The sequence below is a fragment of the Dermacentor silvarum genome, chromosome 9 (genome assembly GCF_013339745.2).
Source record: "Dermacentor silvarum isolate Dsil-2018 chromosome 9, BIME_Dsil_1.4, whole genome shotgun sequence".
NCBI lineage: Eukaryota > Metazoa > Arthropoda > Arachnida > Ixodida > Ixodidae > Dermacentor > Dermacentor silvarum.
The window spans coordinates 41959747-41974993 of NC_051162.1; the positions used below are offsets into that span (position 1 = coordinate 41959747).

At 45.2% G+C, this 15247-nt stretch overlaps 2 protein-coding genes across 2 annotated transcripts in view; one reads left to right on the forward strand and one right to left on the reverse strand.

Annotated features, from left to right (window-relative positions):
* LOC125940430 (A disintegrin and metalloproteinase with thrombospondin motifs 17-like) overlaps positions 1-15247 on the forward strand; it is a 202978-nt gene that overhangs the window by 157259 nt on the left and 30472 nt on the right. The gene's annotated exons all lie outside the window — the stretch shown is intronic.
* The window catches only part of LOC125940431 (uncharacterized), a 32531-nt gene continuing 17402 nt past the window's right edge, over positions 119-15247 (reverse strand). The window contains exons 2-4 of the mRNA XM_049656579.1: positions 12471-12618; positions 1855-1965; positions 119-253 (exon numbers count right to left, since the gene is read on the reverse strand). Of these exons, the coding sequence (XP_049512536.1) occupies positions 203-253; positions 1855-1965; positions 12471-12618 (310 nt within the window). The 3' untranslated portion in view covers positions 119-202. The remainder of the gene's footprint in view (positions 254-1854; positions 1966-12470; positions 12619-15247) is intronic.

The following is a 15247-nucleotide window of genomic DNA, read 5'->3' on the forward strand; positions in this document are numbered from 1 at the left end:
CAATGACAACGTACCAGAGATGATGGCTACATCTCAAGTACGTTGTTCCAGTTTCCCCAGAAAGCGTCCGGTACCATGCAGGTCGCAGTACATAAGTAGAATATGCTTGCACAGAAACTTCCTGCAAGTTGTTTATTGTCAAAGAATACGGCTGCTTCTGCTGTGTTAGTATGTAGACTGCACAGGAGCAAACCTGCAAAATTCATTTGAATTGTTCCCATGTGTGGACTCCACAGACACCTCTTTTGCATGTCTGTAAAAGAAGAAAATGAAACAATGAGAAGCCTGCCAAGGACAGTGGGTGTAAAAAATTCACCGACGATAACGGTACTCCCTAATGCGATATTTGAACGCAGCTCTGTAGTGTTTTCATTCCGCGACATATTTTTGGGCGCGGACAACGTGTCTCGTGGGGCACGTTGCAAATGGAGCGAATTGTCAAGCGACTGCCTCCCTAATGTGGAGGTCGCCAGAGGCAACGCGTGGGTGACGCGTGTGCGCGATACATAGCAGCCGCCGCATAAAGACCTTCAAGATGACGCGTGCTACACTGGCGCCATTTAGTAGCCATTGTCACCGCACTGAGTTGCCAACCTCCGAAGCTAGTTTTCCCCTAAATCGGATAGAAAAATTGCCTAGATATCCCTAGATTAAGCCAAAATGCGGTTATTTAGCATGTTCTCTTTAAGATAAACTTCATTTGTCCTATGCAAGTACACTGCCGATTTTATTTTAAATATCGGTCATAATTTAGTATCTCGGAAGGAAAGCCGGAAAAGTGCTACGTCCTACCACTATGCAGGGGAACGCACATTAGCCATAAGTAGGGAAACATCACGTGGGCGACGATGTGGCCGTAAAGATATTCATAAATTGACAGCACAGCTACGGTAGCAACGGCCATAGCTCAGTAACAGTGTTCTGTTAACTGCCGCAGGGCATGCACACATTGTAGGTTACTTGACAATATGCGTTCAATGCTGTAAGATTGTAATTAAGTTATACTTAGTATGCCATCACGAAGGTAATTTGCTGGGACAAAAATCAAAAGACGTCATCACCTCTGTAGTTCCATCGAGACAGTGTTTTCTTTCATCCATGTATAAGCGGGAAATATCCCTAGTTTTTTTACAAATTTCCCTTTTGACCTAAAGGTGACGGAATGTTCCTAGATCTAGGGAAATTTTCCTAGGGTTGGCGGCACTCTCACCGCACTACGCGTTTCTTCTCACGCGTTCGCCATACCTTCCTCTTCCGCTTTCCTCCTCATGGTTCCGCTGAATACTCCGCCTCTTTTTTTCTTTCTCGCCTCTTTCACCTCCAGCTGCGCTCGGCGTTCGCTCTTTCATTCTTCACCTGTGATCATTCGCTCTGTTACGCCGACGCCGACGCTCGCTCAGGAACGGGCGCCTGAGAGTTGCGCTTGTAATCGGTTTCCATCGTGTGTTCAGAATGCAAGAGCGGTAGTAAATGCCCTTTCCTTTCCTATTTCAGGAAGTGTTTACAGTTTATCAGCTTCTCACGAAGAAATAACGATCACAAAAAAAGCAGAAATATTTTATAGAACTTCATCTGCTTTTGACTGCAGCTTCGTGGACTGCTTTGTAAACTTGAAGACCTGGTAAAATATTTTCTATTTGGCGCGTCTTTGTGCGCATTTCTTCAATTTTGTTATCTAAACGCACATGTTCAGCTTTGTTTGCATAACAAGTAAGCCTGGTATTTTAGGCACAAGGCCTACGTACTTAAGACCAGACCCGCGCCTACGCTGTCCAAATAACTAAGAATTATAAATTTTGCATTTCTTTCTCTTTGGGAACGCCAAGCTATCAAAGCAGGACAGAAGTTACGTACCTTGTTTTTGCTACACGCCATTCCATCAGGAATTTTTGTCTTGAGGCAGTGTTGATGTCCCATTTGGATGGTGCAGCATTGCATTTTACATGTCTTGGTAAGGTTCGGAGGCTGAAATATATCAAATGTTACATGAGAACACCTTTTGCTCACAGTACTATCTGAAACACCGGGGACGAATTCCAACAAATGATTAAGGACCTTAAACGACAAAGTGTAAGGGTGGGGTGAAAATTTACATACAGAAGAGAAAGATGCTGTTCAATAGCCTGACCAGGGAACAAGAATTCAGGATCGCCATTAAGCCTCTGGAGTAGGTACAGTAGTGCATTTATTTAGCTCAAATACTCACAGGTGTCCCTAATCACGAGAAGAAAATTTACAGAAGAATTAAATTGGGTCGGACTACATATGGCAGGCATTACCAAATCCAGACTGGTTACTTAGTACTGTCGCTGAAAAGAGAAGTTTACAATTATTGCATTCTACTGTTGCTAACACACTGTTGCTATCGATCTATCTATCTAGCCGCCTGTTTTGGTGCTCTCATGGTTGTTTCATTAACTTGGTACGTGCCCAAATTCGCATAGTATGACAAGATTGTATGACGAACATAAATTATAGGTCATGACACGAATATCATGACATGTGTGTCGTGTAGGTCATGAAACAGCCACCTATGTCTTGGCGCTCTCATGGTCGTTTCGTTAACTTGGTAGGTACCAAAATTGGCATAGTATCACAAGACTGTATGGCGGACATAAATGAGAGGTCATGACATAAATGTCATAGTGTCTTATATAGGTCATGAAACAGCTGCCTACGTCTTGGTGCTCTCATGGTCGTTTCGTTAACTTAGTATGTAACTAGAATGGGTTCGGAAATGGGTACTAAGTGAAGGAAACACTAAAGGAAGATGGCAGAGGTCATAGTCATAAGCATGGCTCATCAAAAATGACAATGACTCAGCGAAAAAGCATTAACACTAAAAAACCACTGGAATGGGTTCGGACGTGGGCACTAAGTGAAGGCCTACGTACTTAAGACCAGACCCGCGCCTACGCTGTCCAAATAACTAAGAATTATAAATTTTGCATTTCTTTCTCTAAAGGAAGAGTGAAAAGATTAACACTCAGAAACCACTGAAATAAGTTTGTACATAAATGACAGTTCATCACATGAATGTCTGATTATCATTTTCATGTCATGTCATGACATGCCTGTCATGTAGGTTATGCAACAGCCGCCTACGCCTCTGAGCTCTGATGGTCGTTTCATTAACTTCATAGGCTCGCCGCACGTTGCTTCGCATAACATCGATGCCCACAGGGCGTGGGATTAGTCGACGTTTTCTAGTTGACATTTAGAGAAAAAAAAAATGGGACAGAACAGGCAATTCAGTGCGTAGGGCATATAACCGGTGGACCATTAAAGTTACAGAATGGGTGTCAAAGGAAGGGAAGCGCAGTCGAGGGCGGCAGAAAACTCGGTGGGGTGATGAAATGAGGAAATCTGCATTCGCAAGTTGGAATCAGCTAGCACCAGAGAGGAGTAATTGGAGAGGGCAGGGAGAGGTCTTCGTCTTGTAGTGGACATAAATATAGGGTGATGATGATGATGGCTATCTGAGAAGATTATCATAAATCCAAAAAAGGTCTCAGGCTTGTGATTGTGCAACCAGCTGACGCCAATCTGTGTTCTGTCGGATTCTGTAATTTTCTGCCCGCAAACAAATCACTCGCAGTAAGCTGAATAATGCGCAAAGGGCAGCACCGGATCATGACGGCAACGCTCTTTGGTGTTTGGTTAGTCCGGTTGTTCCTGGCGAGAAACGCTATCTATGTAGATTCCTCAAAATGTACCCTAAAAAGCTACAGAAGCCTTCTACCGTGTCCTTCCATTTGCTGCATAAACAAGCATTCGGTTTATGAAAAATATGAATAAATAAACCATACAATATAAATGAAAAGCCTACCTAACTCTTATGTTGGTTATCGATCAAATTGTGTACACGTGAGGTTTGAGGAAGGGCGAAAAATTTTTTTGTAGTGTTCTTGAATTGCAATCTCCAAAGGAATGCAAATAAAAGTACACTTCTCAAATATTTCGAATATTAGGCTTTTCGGTGGCACACAACGGATGCCAGAAGAAACGGGCCTTAAATAAGAACAGGGGCAAAATTCTGTAATCACGTCATTTGTAGAATTGCCTTTAATGCGTTAGCATTCTTTGAGTACTACAATCACTTTCCGAGGGCGATCTATTGAGTATGTATCTATGTATCTGTCTATCTATGTATCTATCTATGCATATTTGTATCTAACCGCTTTCCCGCCTGTCTGGGTCCCTGAGTAGTGAGTGGTGGAATGAGTCGCCCACCGGGTAGCTGTGCTGAACTAACAGGGTCCTAAGCCAACCATCAGACCAACTTGGGTCACTGAGTATTTGGCAATGTGTACATAGTGCCGCACTTCAACAAACCTCCTTCACGCCGACATGTGTCAGCGTAGACGCAAGAATGGGTAGGTTCCGCTGTTCTAAGGAACTCTTTGATGCCGACTTGGAGGACTGGGTAAGTGCCACTCGGTCTGTCATAGTCTTTAATGAACCTATTTGATGCCAAGTTGCGTCCCTGAGTATGTGTCGGTAGTTGCGTGCCGCTTTTCAATGAACGTCTGTGACGCCTTTTTGTGGGTATGTGGCACCGGCAATGTGTCACTCTACAGTGACGAAAAGGATCCCATAAGTGTCTCCGATGCTGAGCAGAATCGAACCCACGTACCAAGGTCTCCTCAAGGAGAGCAACGCGACGCGTCAACAGGCTGCGCCACAAATTAAGTGGGTGTGTGCCGCTTTCCAATGTACCTCATGCAAACTTGGGTCACTGACGATTCGCCACTGAGTGTGCGGCAAGCGAGGGAACAATTCTCAGCGTTCTCGGGCACCGGCGGGACTCTTCTAGTCTCGGAGGCCACGCCCGAACTTCTCGGCAGTGCCGCTAGATTGCGCATCGTGTCCAGAAAGAAGCACTGAGAAAGGAGCAAGGCATGACGCGTTTCTCAGCGTTCACACGCGCCTGCGCGCCATGCATCTCAGAGGCCGCGCGCAGTCTTCGTGGCTACTGCACTAGGTGGCACCGTGTCGTCTTAGCGAAGCGCGAAAGAAGAGTTACACTGCAGTAACCGCCTCATTCTTAACGCGTTTCGAGGGTGGAAACACGTTGTGTCACTATATTCATTCAATGCTAACGCAATACCGTCGACAGTCATCTTGAGATGGGTTCTGCCGCAATTTTTTAATTGATAAACACACAACACTCCGTGTTGCGAGGCACCTTACCGACGACTGTCCTTAATAATAAAAGCAGAATATTGGAGTCAGAATGATCATTCCTGCTGTCCCAAACTCATAGCAGTGGCGAATATCAGAATTAACGAAATTATCACCAAAGATATAGCTATTTTGCAAATTTTCAAGATGTGGCTTTTAAGGTAATCGCGTGAGGATATATCATTATTGTAGAACTGAAGTCACCCAGTACAAGCTGCACACCCTTTGGATAAAAATGCTGCGCCAATCACCACTATTCCAGAAACGCGTCTTCAAATTCTGAGGCGACATGTATTCTTGTTATAGTCAGCACTTATCAACTAGGCATTCATTTTTTCTTTTGTTGCTGAGGATTGTTCAGCAATTCTAAACCAATCAAGAAAATCGTCCTCATGTGCAAGGTTGCTTTCGGCGTATCAAAATTGAACAAAGGGGCTCATGAAAAACTGATTAGATGGCGTGAAATAATTGGGTGTATTTTATCTGTTATTGAAATTCCCGCGAAATAAGAGGCGCGATGTCCTACTGTCCCTGAAGTCTTTGACGTTTCCATCTGTCGGTGAGCTTTCCCATCGCGGTTTGGTTTTCATCACATTCCACCTCTCCGAGAACTATTTCTGTAGCTTTTATTAATCTCGGCGTCATATTCCATCGTTCACGCGCCAACTTCTAAGAGGAAGCTTTAGAATGCCTTTGCCGCCTATTCAAATACGTATAAAACGCAGAAACGCTTCTGTGAGATAACCATTTGGCCAATTTTAATTAAATTTCACGCATTTGAGCGAGAGAAAGAAATTTAAATTCTAGTGACTGTTGGAAGCGGAACTTCAATTTAGGACCTGAATTATTTAAATGGTATTTTCAAAAGTTGGTAAGTTTGAAAAAAAAAAGTAGAAGCAAGAAGTTTACAAATTCGTTGCTCTGCACCTAGAACAGATATCGCAGTTCTGTCAGCTGCATCAATTAGAGCATTCAAAGCGGAGAAATTTGATATGTCAATTTGTATCTTACGTGAATTTGTTGCGTTGTTCACTAGGCAGTGGCGCACCGACGGGGGGGGGGGGATTCGGGGGTTATAACCCCCCCCCCCCCCCCTGAGGCCGGCTTAACCCCCCCTTTTGTTTAACCCCTTTTCTTTCCTTACGCATTTGAGTACTGCAACTAAGATGTAAGACGCGCAATCGGCTACACAGTCGCAAAAAGCGCATTTTTTGACAGTTTCCCGTGAAGAAATCGAAATTAGTGCTGTTTAGATGGTATTGGCAAACTGTCAACCCCCCCCCCCCCCCCCCTGGCAGAGATCCTGGGTGCGCTTGTCACTAGGGTATTGCGAAAGTTCTATTCACAAGTTAGTGGTCTATATGAGAGCAGCGTATAATATATCCAGTTTGTCCGCTTTATATGTACTACTAGGTGCAAATTAAACAATTCTGATATAATATTTCATTGCGGAGTTACAGAGTCGTAAACTTGATGTTTTGTTTTCTCAAAATTTGCTATTTTGTCAACCTGCAATAAAAATTGACAACCTAAGTCAACAATTCGAAACCAGTAGTCACTAGTCACTAGATATTAATTTTTCTTTTACATGCAAAAAGCCTCATCAAAATTTGTACAGTGGTTGCCGAGGTAAAGGATTCTCCTTTCCCATGTATTTAGATAGGAGGGCCCGAGCTAAAGCTTCCTCTTCAAGTCGAAGGGCGAACTACAACGAAATTTCCCTAGGGATATATTTGTTATAGATGAGCATTGTATTCCAGTAAAGCAATCTATTCAAAGTCTCGTGGGCTTGTAATGGCCTAGTTTTCATCACAGCCGCTTTTAAACAGCCCGTAAGTAGACGACGCATTCACATAGTATTTGTCGCTGGGTCGTCAGCCCCAGCAGGCTGCTGTGAGATTTTTCAGAGCGACGTGAACAGCCGTGGGCTAGCGCCGCTTCATTTTGGAGCTCGTGCCAAGGAGCCGCGTGCTCAAGGTCATGCGTCACTTACGGCGAGCGTAATCTCAGTGTTTTGATTTTTACAGAGCAGCTGTTATAGGCTAGGTTCCAGGAGATCACGTCTGGCAACGGAAGTAGATAGACCGGAAGTAGATCAACAATTTTCGGCTCGATGTGCCTGGCGGTTGCCTGCCAGCTGTGCCTTAGAACAGGTTTCAAAACAGATGATGTATGGCCCATTGTTATGCCCCTCGCCACCGCCGATGCATCTTTCACAATTGTCGCGATGCTCGGCGGCAGCACATCCCACCAATCGTTGTGTGCATTCGTCTCGTGACGTAGAGATCATGCTAGGGCTGTTATCAGCAGTTGCCTTTTGGACACGCTATGGGAAGGACGCTCGTTTAACCACAAATTCCAGAATTCTGACGGCGGGATCCTGACTATGAGGTGCATTGTGCCGCGGTATGAATGCTGTGGCTCACACTCTAGTCTATGACGATGGGGCGGACTTGACACAGCAAACGCTCTGCCTGGCCATCGCGCCGGGCGAAAACGAGACGCCTGTGTCCTTGCTCTTTGACGAATATTCCGAAGATGCTCAATATAGTCATTAATGATAATATATAGGTTCACTATAGCAATATTCGCTATAGCAGAACCACCATACTCACAGCTTCTCAGGCTTACATCCCCACAGTAGTGGAAGGGCTCTCATTTTTAATTTTTTTTTTCAATTTCGGCATCAAGAACGGCTTTTTTGCGAGCCTTTCGTGACGCTAGCGCTCGTATTTCAAACATCAAATGTTGCACTGAGGTTCCTGTATATACCGGGTGTTTCAGCAAAGACTCAAACATTTTTAAAGGTTGCCTGTGACAGATAGCGCAATTCCAGTTCATAAGCTGGTCCACTCGACGAGGCGGACATTACATGCACAAAAAATTTAAATCTGGTGATTAACAAAAGTTTACTAATTGAGTTTTTAGCTAATTAGCTTATGGCCCATATTGCAAATTATAAATTCTAGCCGTGCAGTTCGCAAGCCGGATCTACTTGGAACGAACTCTCAGGATGATACCAGTTCAGAAATATTAATTCCTGAACTTCGCGGAGAAATGCACTCGCGTTCCAGTTACTCCCTAACTAAAACGTCGTTTTATGCATTGAATCTCCAAAGTAACTTGAACTTGAAAGCATACTCGGGATTGGAAGGAAGGAAGGAGGGGGGGGGGAAGGCGACGTCGTGCTGCGGCACCAACGGCGCAAGGGGAACTGGTGACTCAGTCTCGCACGCAAAAGGAGGAAAGCGGGAAGGCAACGCGCGGGGGAAGGGGCGCGTATTCTACTCAGCCCGCTACTGCGCACTTGTACTTTGAGCGGCTGCGGCCGGTCGCCGGCACAGTATCTTAAAAACGATCTGCATACAGCTCATAGCTTTGTATGCGCTGTACTTTCGCCGCTAAGTTTCCGTTCAAGCGATAGACCCCCACAAACTTTCGCTCGCTGCTGCTGCTGCCCTAGCTCGCGTCAGCTTTTTGACAGCGGTTGTCTGCGATCGTCGAGTGGGATGGTCGAGTGTTTGCTTGTGCGCGCGGACACCATGCTTGTTAATTCAGTTAGTAAGCGACTGTGTCCAAGCTTATACAGCCGATACAACTACTATCCTTACACCGTATAGCAATCTACTAATTTGCTATCGCCACTGATGCTTCGTATTTCGGGCGAAACTGCGACTTTTTTTGCCGGTGTCAGGCGCCACTCCATGCCTGAAAATGTAGGGGACTGGAGGAAGATTCAAACTTACGACCTTCAGATTAGAAGCTGGGTGTTCTACCTCTGCTCCACGCCACGCCTTGGGTTGGAGTGCATACGGCAGGCATTGCCGAAACCTGACTGGGAGCTTACCACTGTCGTTTAACATAAAAGCGCACAATCACTGCATTCAACCGATGCTAACATAAGGGGCAGAAACTTCGAGGTTAAGAAAAAATCTCGAGAACAAGTTAAGGACCGCACAAAGAGCAATGGAATGAGAAAGGTTAGGCCTAACCTTAAGAGACAGGAAGAGAGCGGTGTAGATCAGAGAGCAAACGGAGATAACCGATATTCTAGTTGACATTAAGAGGAAAAAATGGAGCTATGGAACGCAATGGAACGCACGGCGGTAAGCAAACGCGCGTTCTGCGCCGTGCTGCCTGAAGGGCTACCGAATTAAGCGTCTCTTTCCTCCTTTAGAATCACCATATATATATATATATATATATATATATATATATATATATATACAGCAAACGCGACTTCCGTCACGCGAAAGGCAGTGGGGAGGACGGGAGGTAGGGAGGGGAGGCGACGTTCAGCTGCGGCACCAAATGCCTATTTATGTAAAAACGTTGCGAGGCGAGAAGGTGGTAAAGACTTCCGACGCTGCTCGACGAGTGTCCCGTTCTGATGTCGTCGAAAACCTCCGAGCCGGCCCCAGAGGCACCGCAACAGTCACCAACGCCGCGCGCGTTCGGTGCGAACGCGGGCAAAACGCCCACGGCGTCGACAACAGTTCTTTGCGTTGCTGGTGCTGCTGCATGTCCAAGTTTATACAGCTGATAAAACTCGTTTACTTACTCCGTATAGCTCTCTGCTAATTTGCTATCGCAATTTTTGAGGCTGTGGCGCGCTCTCTTGACTAGTTTCGGTGTGAGCTTGGTGTTTTCGATCAAGTTTAAATTATTTTGGGTTAATGAATGCGTTAATTCGTGACGTTTTCCTCATTTTATATTATTTTATACTTATTTGGTTTAATTTTGTTCATTTTTAGGGGAATTTTACGTCTTACGTACACCTTGTGTTCTGCGTGACGCCCACCGACGAGGGACGACATCCCAGGACCCTAAAGTGCTCCGCACTTAAAACGTACAACAACATTGCTTTATTTACCAAACACAAGATTGGCAGTAAAACGAGTTTACTGGTGAGATGGTGATAGTGTGCATAGTATTCTTTGGAGCTGCTTCTCTCTTAAAATACGGCAGTCTTGGTTTCAAGGGTAGAGTATAAACTTCATAAGTAATGATTACAAGAAATGCTGCGCACTACGTGACAATTCTCTTGAGGGGAGTTTCTGCCCTAACTTTAAAAAAAATTATGCACGGCAGTAGACATCATGCTATATTAATGACTAATTGATTGAGTAGTAAGCTAAATTCTGTTAATGCGATATTTACCAGCTTAGGTGGCACATGCAATTGCAACATTCATATTCCGTAATATTGGGAAGCACGCCTATTTGCTAGAATGGTGGAAACTAGCCTTAGTTTCAATGAATATATATGTGACCGAAAGTTCTAAAAAATGCATTAGTGTTCCAGTTAATTTCCTCACGTTAGTAACCACGTCAGTGGCTCTGACTGGCCGTTACTAACTTTTTAACACCTATTTACTAACGCACAAATTCATAGCGTCTCAGTTGGTAAAGTCTACATCCGCTTATGGCCATGGTCTATTCTATAATGCAGAAATTGTGACACATTACAACGTGCAATAGAAGCAGTTGAACAATACCTTGCAGGAACCGGACTGGCGTGCTCGGCAGAGAAATCTTAGCTCCTCATTCATATACCATCGCGACGTGGCCGCAAACGACGCAACTACGAGGAACGAAACAATCCGCAAATTCGGCTAACTAACGCGGATGGTACGCCCATACCCAAGGTTGACAAGGTCAGAGTATTGGGACTCATCATTGAAAGTAACGGCTACAATTGAGAGACCATATGTCTCTCCACATGTCTCTCCATATGTCGCTCGTCGCGCGAAAATGCACGACGAGCGCTACAGTCAACACGCCACACGTAGAAACCGCATAGGAAATAGCTATTGCGTTAGCCATAGCACAAACGCAAGCAGAAATAATCATCAGTGATTCCCAGACGGCGATACGAAACTTTGCCAACGGTGAAATCTCCCCAGAGGCACTACGACTCCTAAGATTAGGTAATAACCACGGCATCTGATCTGGACACCCGCTCACACACTGCCAGGCGGTAGCAATTAGGTGGCGCACCGTATGACTCGAGAGTTATACGGACCGAGCCTCGGTTAGCCCCGCCTCACCGACTACCGACACTCAGGAGTGGGAAGATTGAATTACCAGATTTCATGAAATTACAAAACAGAGGCGCACATTCCCGCCGCCTGACCCAGAATTAAACAAAAAACAGTCTGTCGAATGGCGGCAATTACAAACCAGAACCTGTCCGAGTCCAACTATCATGCCCATAATACACCCAGATTTATACACGACTGACAAGTGCAGACATTGCGACTCTAGCGCCATCCAAGAGCGTATCCTATGAGAATGTACGGCGATGATACACGATAACAGTGATGCAGCCTGAAACAGCGACAGCCTGCGCGCGCACTGGGAGTCTGCGTTGCTCAGCTCGGACCTGCAGCACCAAATCTGGGCCGCCCGGCGAGCCGAGGACGCCGCCAAGGGCCAACAACCCTTGGCCGAAGCCTAGGCGGGGCCCAGGCCCACACCACCAAATCGCAGGACACTCAATAAAGTTATTTGAATGAATGAATGAATGAAAGCTTAGTTTGCTGATGTTTAGGTAAAACTTGTGCGCTGCGTTGTGGCGTACGTATGTAGAGAGAACAAGCTATGAAAATTTAGGTCCATAACTTTAAGTATTTATCCTAATTCATGCGTGCTCATTGGTACAACTTGTAATTACATAAAGTACGGAGATATATAGATGACAGGTACATGATATACTTGATATTGGAAATAAACTGCACGTGGCATACCAGTTTGTTGTTGCAAGTGTGTTCTTATTTGTCGTTCTTTCATGGCTTTATGCACATGATTAACCGATGTCTTTGTGTCATAATGACCATGCTGAGTGTTAAGTTCCAATATTGGACGTTTACCAAAAAGAATGGGGTTCTGCTGCCTAAGAAAATGCAAGTGGCCCTTAAAAACCAGCCAGGCCCTACGGTATTGCTCTCAATTTTAATGCAGTTGCACCAGTAACATTACTGAAAAGGTAGTGAATATTGTGATGAACTGTTACTAACATATAGTTAGTACTTATGAAAACATTTTTTTCTACCAGTACGAGCCCTTGAATAAATGCTATTCACTAGCTTCAGCAGGTTGCGAACTTTGCAAACTGCTTCTTGACTACATTCAATTGTTAAGAAGTTTGCGCTCTTTCTGACAAGTAACTTAGGCGAGTATTTCATTAGTGCGTATACCAACCTTCCTTTTTAAGACAGTACTTATTAGCATATTTATTTCGCTCGCTTTGAAGGAGAAAAAAAAACATGCATTTGGCCAGCTCACCTTTATCACGAACACTTTCTGTCGGCCTTCTTTTTTCAACATCTTCCTGCAATAATGCCTTTCGCGCATTGTTTGGCCAGGAAACATCCTGTAGTCTTTCTGGTAGTTGTGTTGAGCCTTCACGTCTAAGCACTCCTGTTTTAGTTTCCTGCGACAAAAACGCGGAAAGCACGATAATGCGACAAAAAGTCTTTTCCGGGTATAAACTGCAGTGCCCCTTTGGAGAGCTTGCACGTAACAATCATTGTTGCGAAGGGCACTTCACGGAAAGCACAGGCTTACGATATATAATGCCGTTGAAAAATCATCTGATCCCGTATTCGCAAAAAGCCTTTATGCTAGAATGATTGGTAAGAACAAATTACATTCATTCCTGGTGTTGGGCATAATACGTGTATTAGCGAAGACGGTCAGCCAAGGGCGAATACAGTTTACGAACTGAAAGCTTTGAGAATTCGGCCTCCAATTCAAGCATAAGCTGCTGAATGCTTGCGCAGACAACTGAATCATTTTCTAGCCTTTTGTTTCTGGAAAATACGTTCATATATGTAAAGTTTATTTGCAAGCGATTACCATTTAATATCGAGGAACTGCTAATGGCTAATCACTATGCAGTTTGTGCCGACGTAAGGCCCGCGTATCATACGATACCAGATTTCGGGCAGGGATACCGCGAGGCATATGAAAAAAACCCCATGAGTGCTTACCGTTCACCGAAAAAAAAGAAGGCTTGATGTTATTTGCATTTATTGTCTGTGTGTTTTCATCGCTAAAAAAACGCAGAATTTGTCTTCAATTGGAGATACTTCGTACAATGCTTTCCAAGCGGGTATGAAAACAGTACGTTTGGGTTGATGTGAAAATCATTTCCCTCGTATCACTGTCTTGAGATGCCAGTAAACGTTGCTTGTGCTTCTCAGTCTCTCTCATGTTTTAAAACCGAAGCTTTGAGAACCTCGCCGGACTTTGTGAACGTGCCTGCGGCCTGGCTGTTGCCTTGCCGAATAGGCAATACTGCCACTGAATTGGAATGAGCAACACTTGCCACTGCAGAGCACGCGCCGCTAGTTTCTTTGAAGGAACCCCCAGATGGCGTTCGCCTCCGCACATCCGTAGCAGCGGCGGCGCCGGCCGTGCGTAGGAAAGGGAAAAAAGAAGCAGAAAGCTCGCCATCGCACATGCGCGGCAGCACGGTAACGACAAAGTAAACGCTTCTTGTCGATAGAATGGATTCGAATTGAGCTACGTACGTATGCCCATGCTGCCTCTAAACCATGGTGCGTTTATGGCGCCCGTCGTACTCGTAAGTAGTCAGCAACTCCGCTTAACAAAAGGCTCACTATAATTTGTGTGTGTGCACGTGCTTGCGTGTAGTCGTGTTTCGACTCTTTATGCACTCGCACAAAGCTTTCGGTGTATACCGTATGCAGGGGGCCTCCATTATCGTGCACAAAGATTTAAAGATACGCTATGCCACGTAGCTACTGTACAATTTTCTCGTTGACACTTTTCATCTAATTTGAGATGAAAATGGATAAGTATATCCGTTGAAAAGAAAAGTGTACAGTCATTGCATTCTACCGGTGCTAAAATATGGGGCAGAAACTTGGAGGTTAACAAAAGAAGCTCGAGTACAAGTTAAGGAGCGCACAAAGAGCGATGGAACGAAAAATCTTAGGAGTAACGTTAAGAGACAGGAAGAGAGCGGTGTGGATCAGAGAACAAACGGGGATAGACGATATTCTAGTTGACATTAAGCGGAATAAATGGAGCTGGGCAGGCCACGTACTGCGTTGGATGGATAACCGGTGGACCATTAGGGTTACGGAATGGATACCAAGAGAAGGAAAGCGCAGTCGAGGACGGCAGAAAACCAGGTGGGATGATGAAGTTAGGAAATTTGCAGGCGCAAGTTTGAATACGCTTGCGCACGACAGGGGTACTTGAAGATCACAGGGAGAGGCCTTCGTCCTGCAGTGGACATAAATATAGGCTGATGATGATGATGATGTTATTGCTAGTTTGATATTCTTAGTTTTGAGATGAATATTCCTAACAGTATAATATTGCGCGTACGTGAACGCCAAGATGCACCTGAGGAGCTCCATTTATTATCGTGGCTGAAAGAACTTTTTGACGCGACCGAGACGGTCGCTTTTCGCTCGGGGGGCAACTCACACATTGATGTGGGGCTCCCGCACCGCGGGACGGCGCGCGCAAATGACGGCGCCATGAAAGACGACGAAGCGCGTAGGCTGCACACTCTTCTTCGTCTACTTTTTTCAACACTCCGTCTTCGATCTACGTTAGAATATGTTTATACCGACAATTCGTCTCAACAGATTTCATTACTGAAAATAAAACAGGGTTACTCAGAGCCAAAAATTAAACGATAAAGAATGGAAGTACTCGTTTTATTGAGGCACACTCAGGAAGAGCTTCACCCGGCGGCGTATTTCCATTTGCTAGTAGGTACAGCGTTTGACATCTGGCGCCACGCTGCGCCGCTCGCGCGTACCATGTTTCGAGCCGGCGCCGTTGGAACGGAGGAGGCGTTGACGGAGAAAACGCTGGGCTGGTGGTGACTTAGCCTGCTGTTGGGATCGGTGGTATTATAAACGCATCACTGTTTTTATGATCCAAATATAATATCACTATCAGGGAGGAAGCAGTCTACCTGACTGGAGCAGTATTTTTTATTTGGGGTGTTGCTACGCTGCGCTCCGCAACACCCCAACGACCGCCGCTTCGCGTCGGCGCCCCACACCACGGCTGCC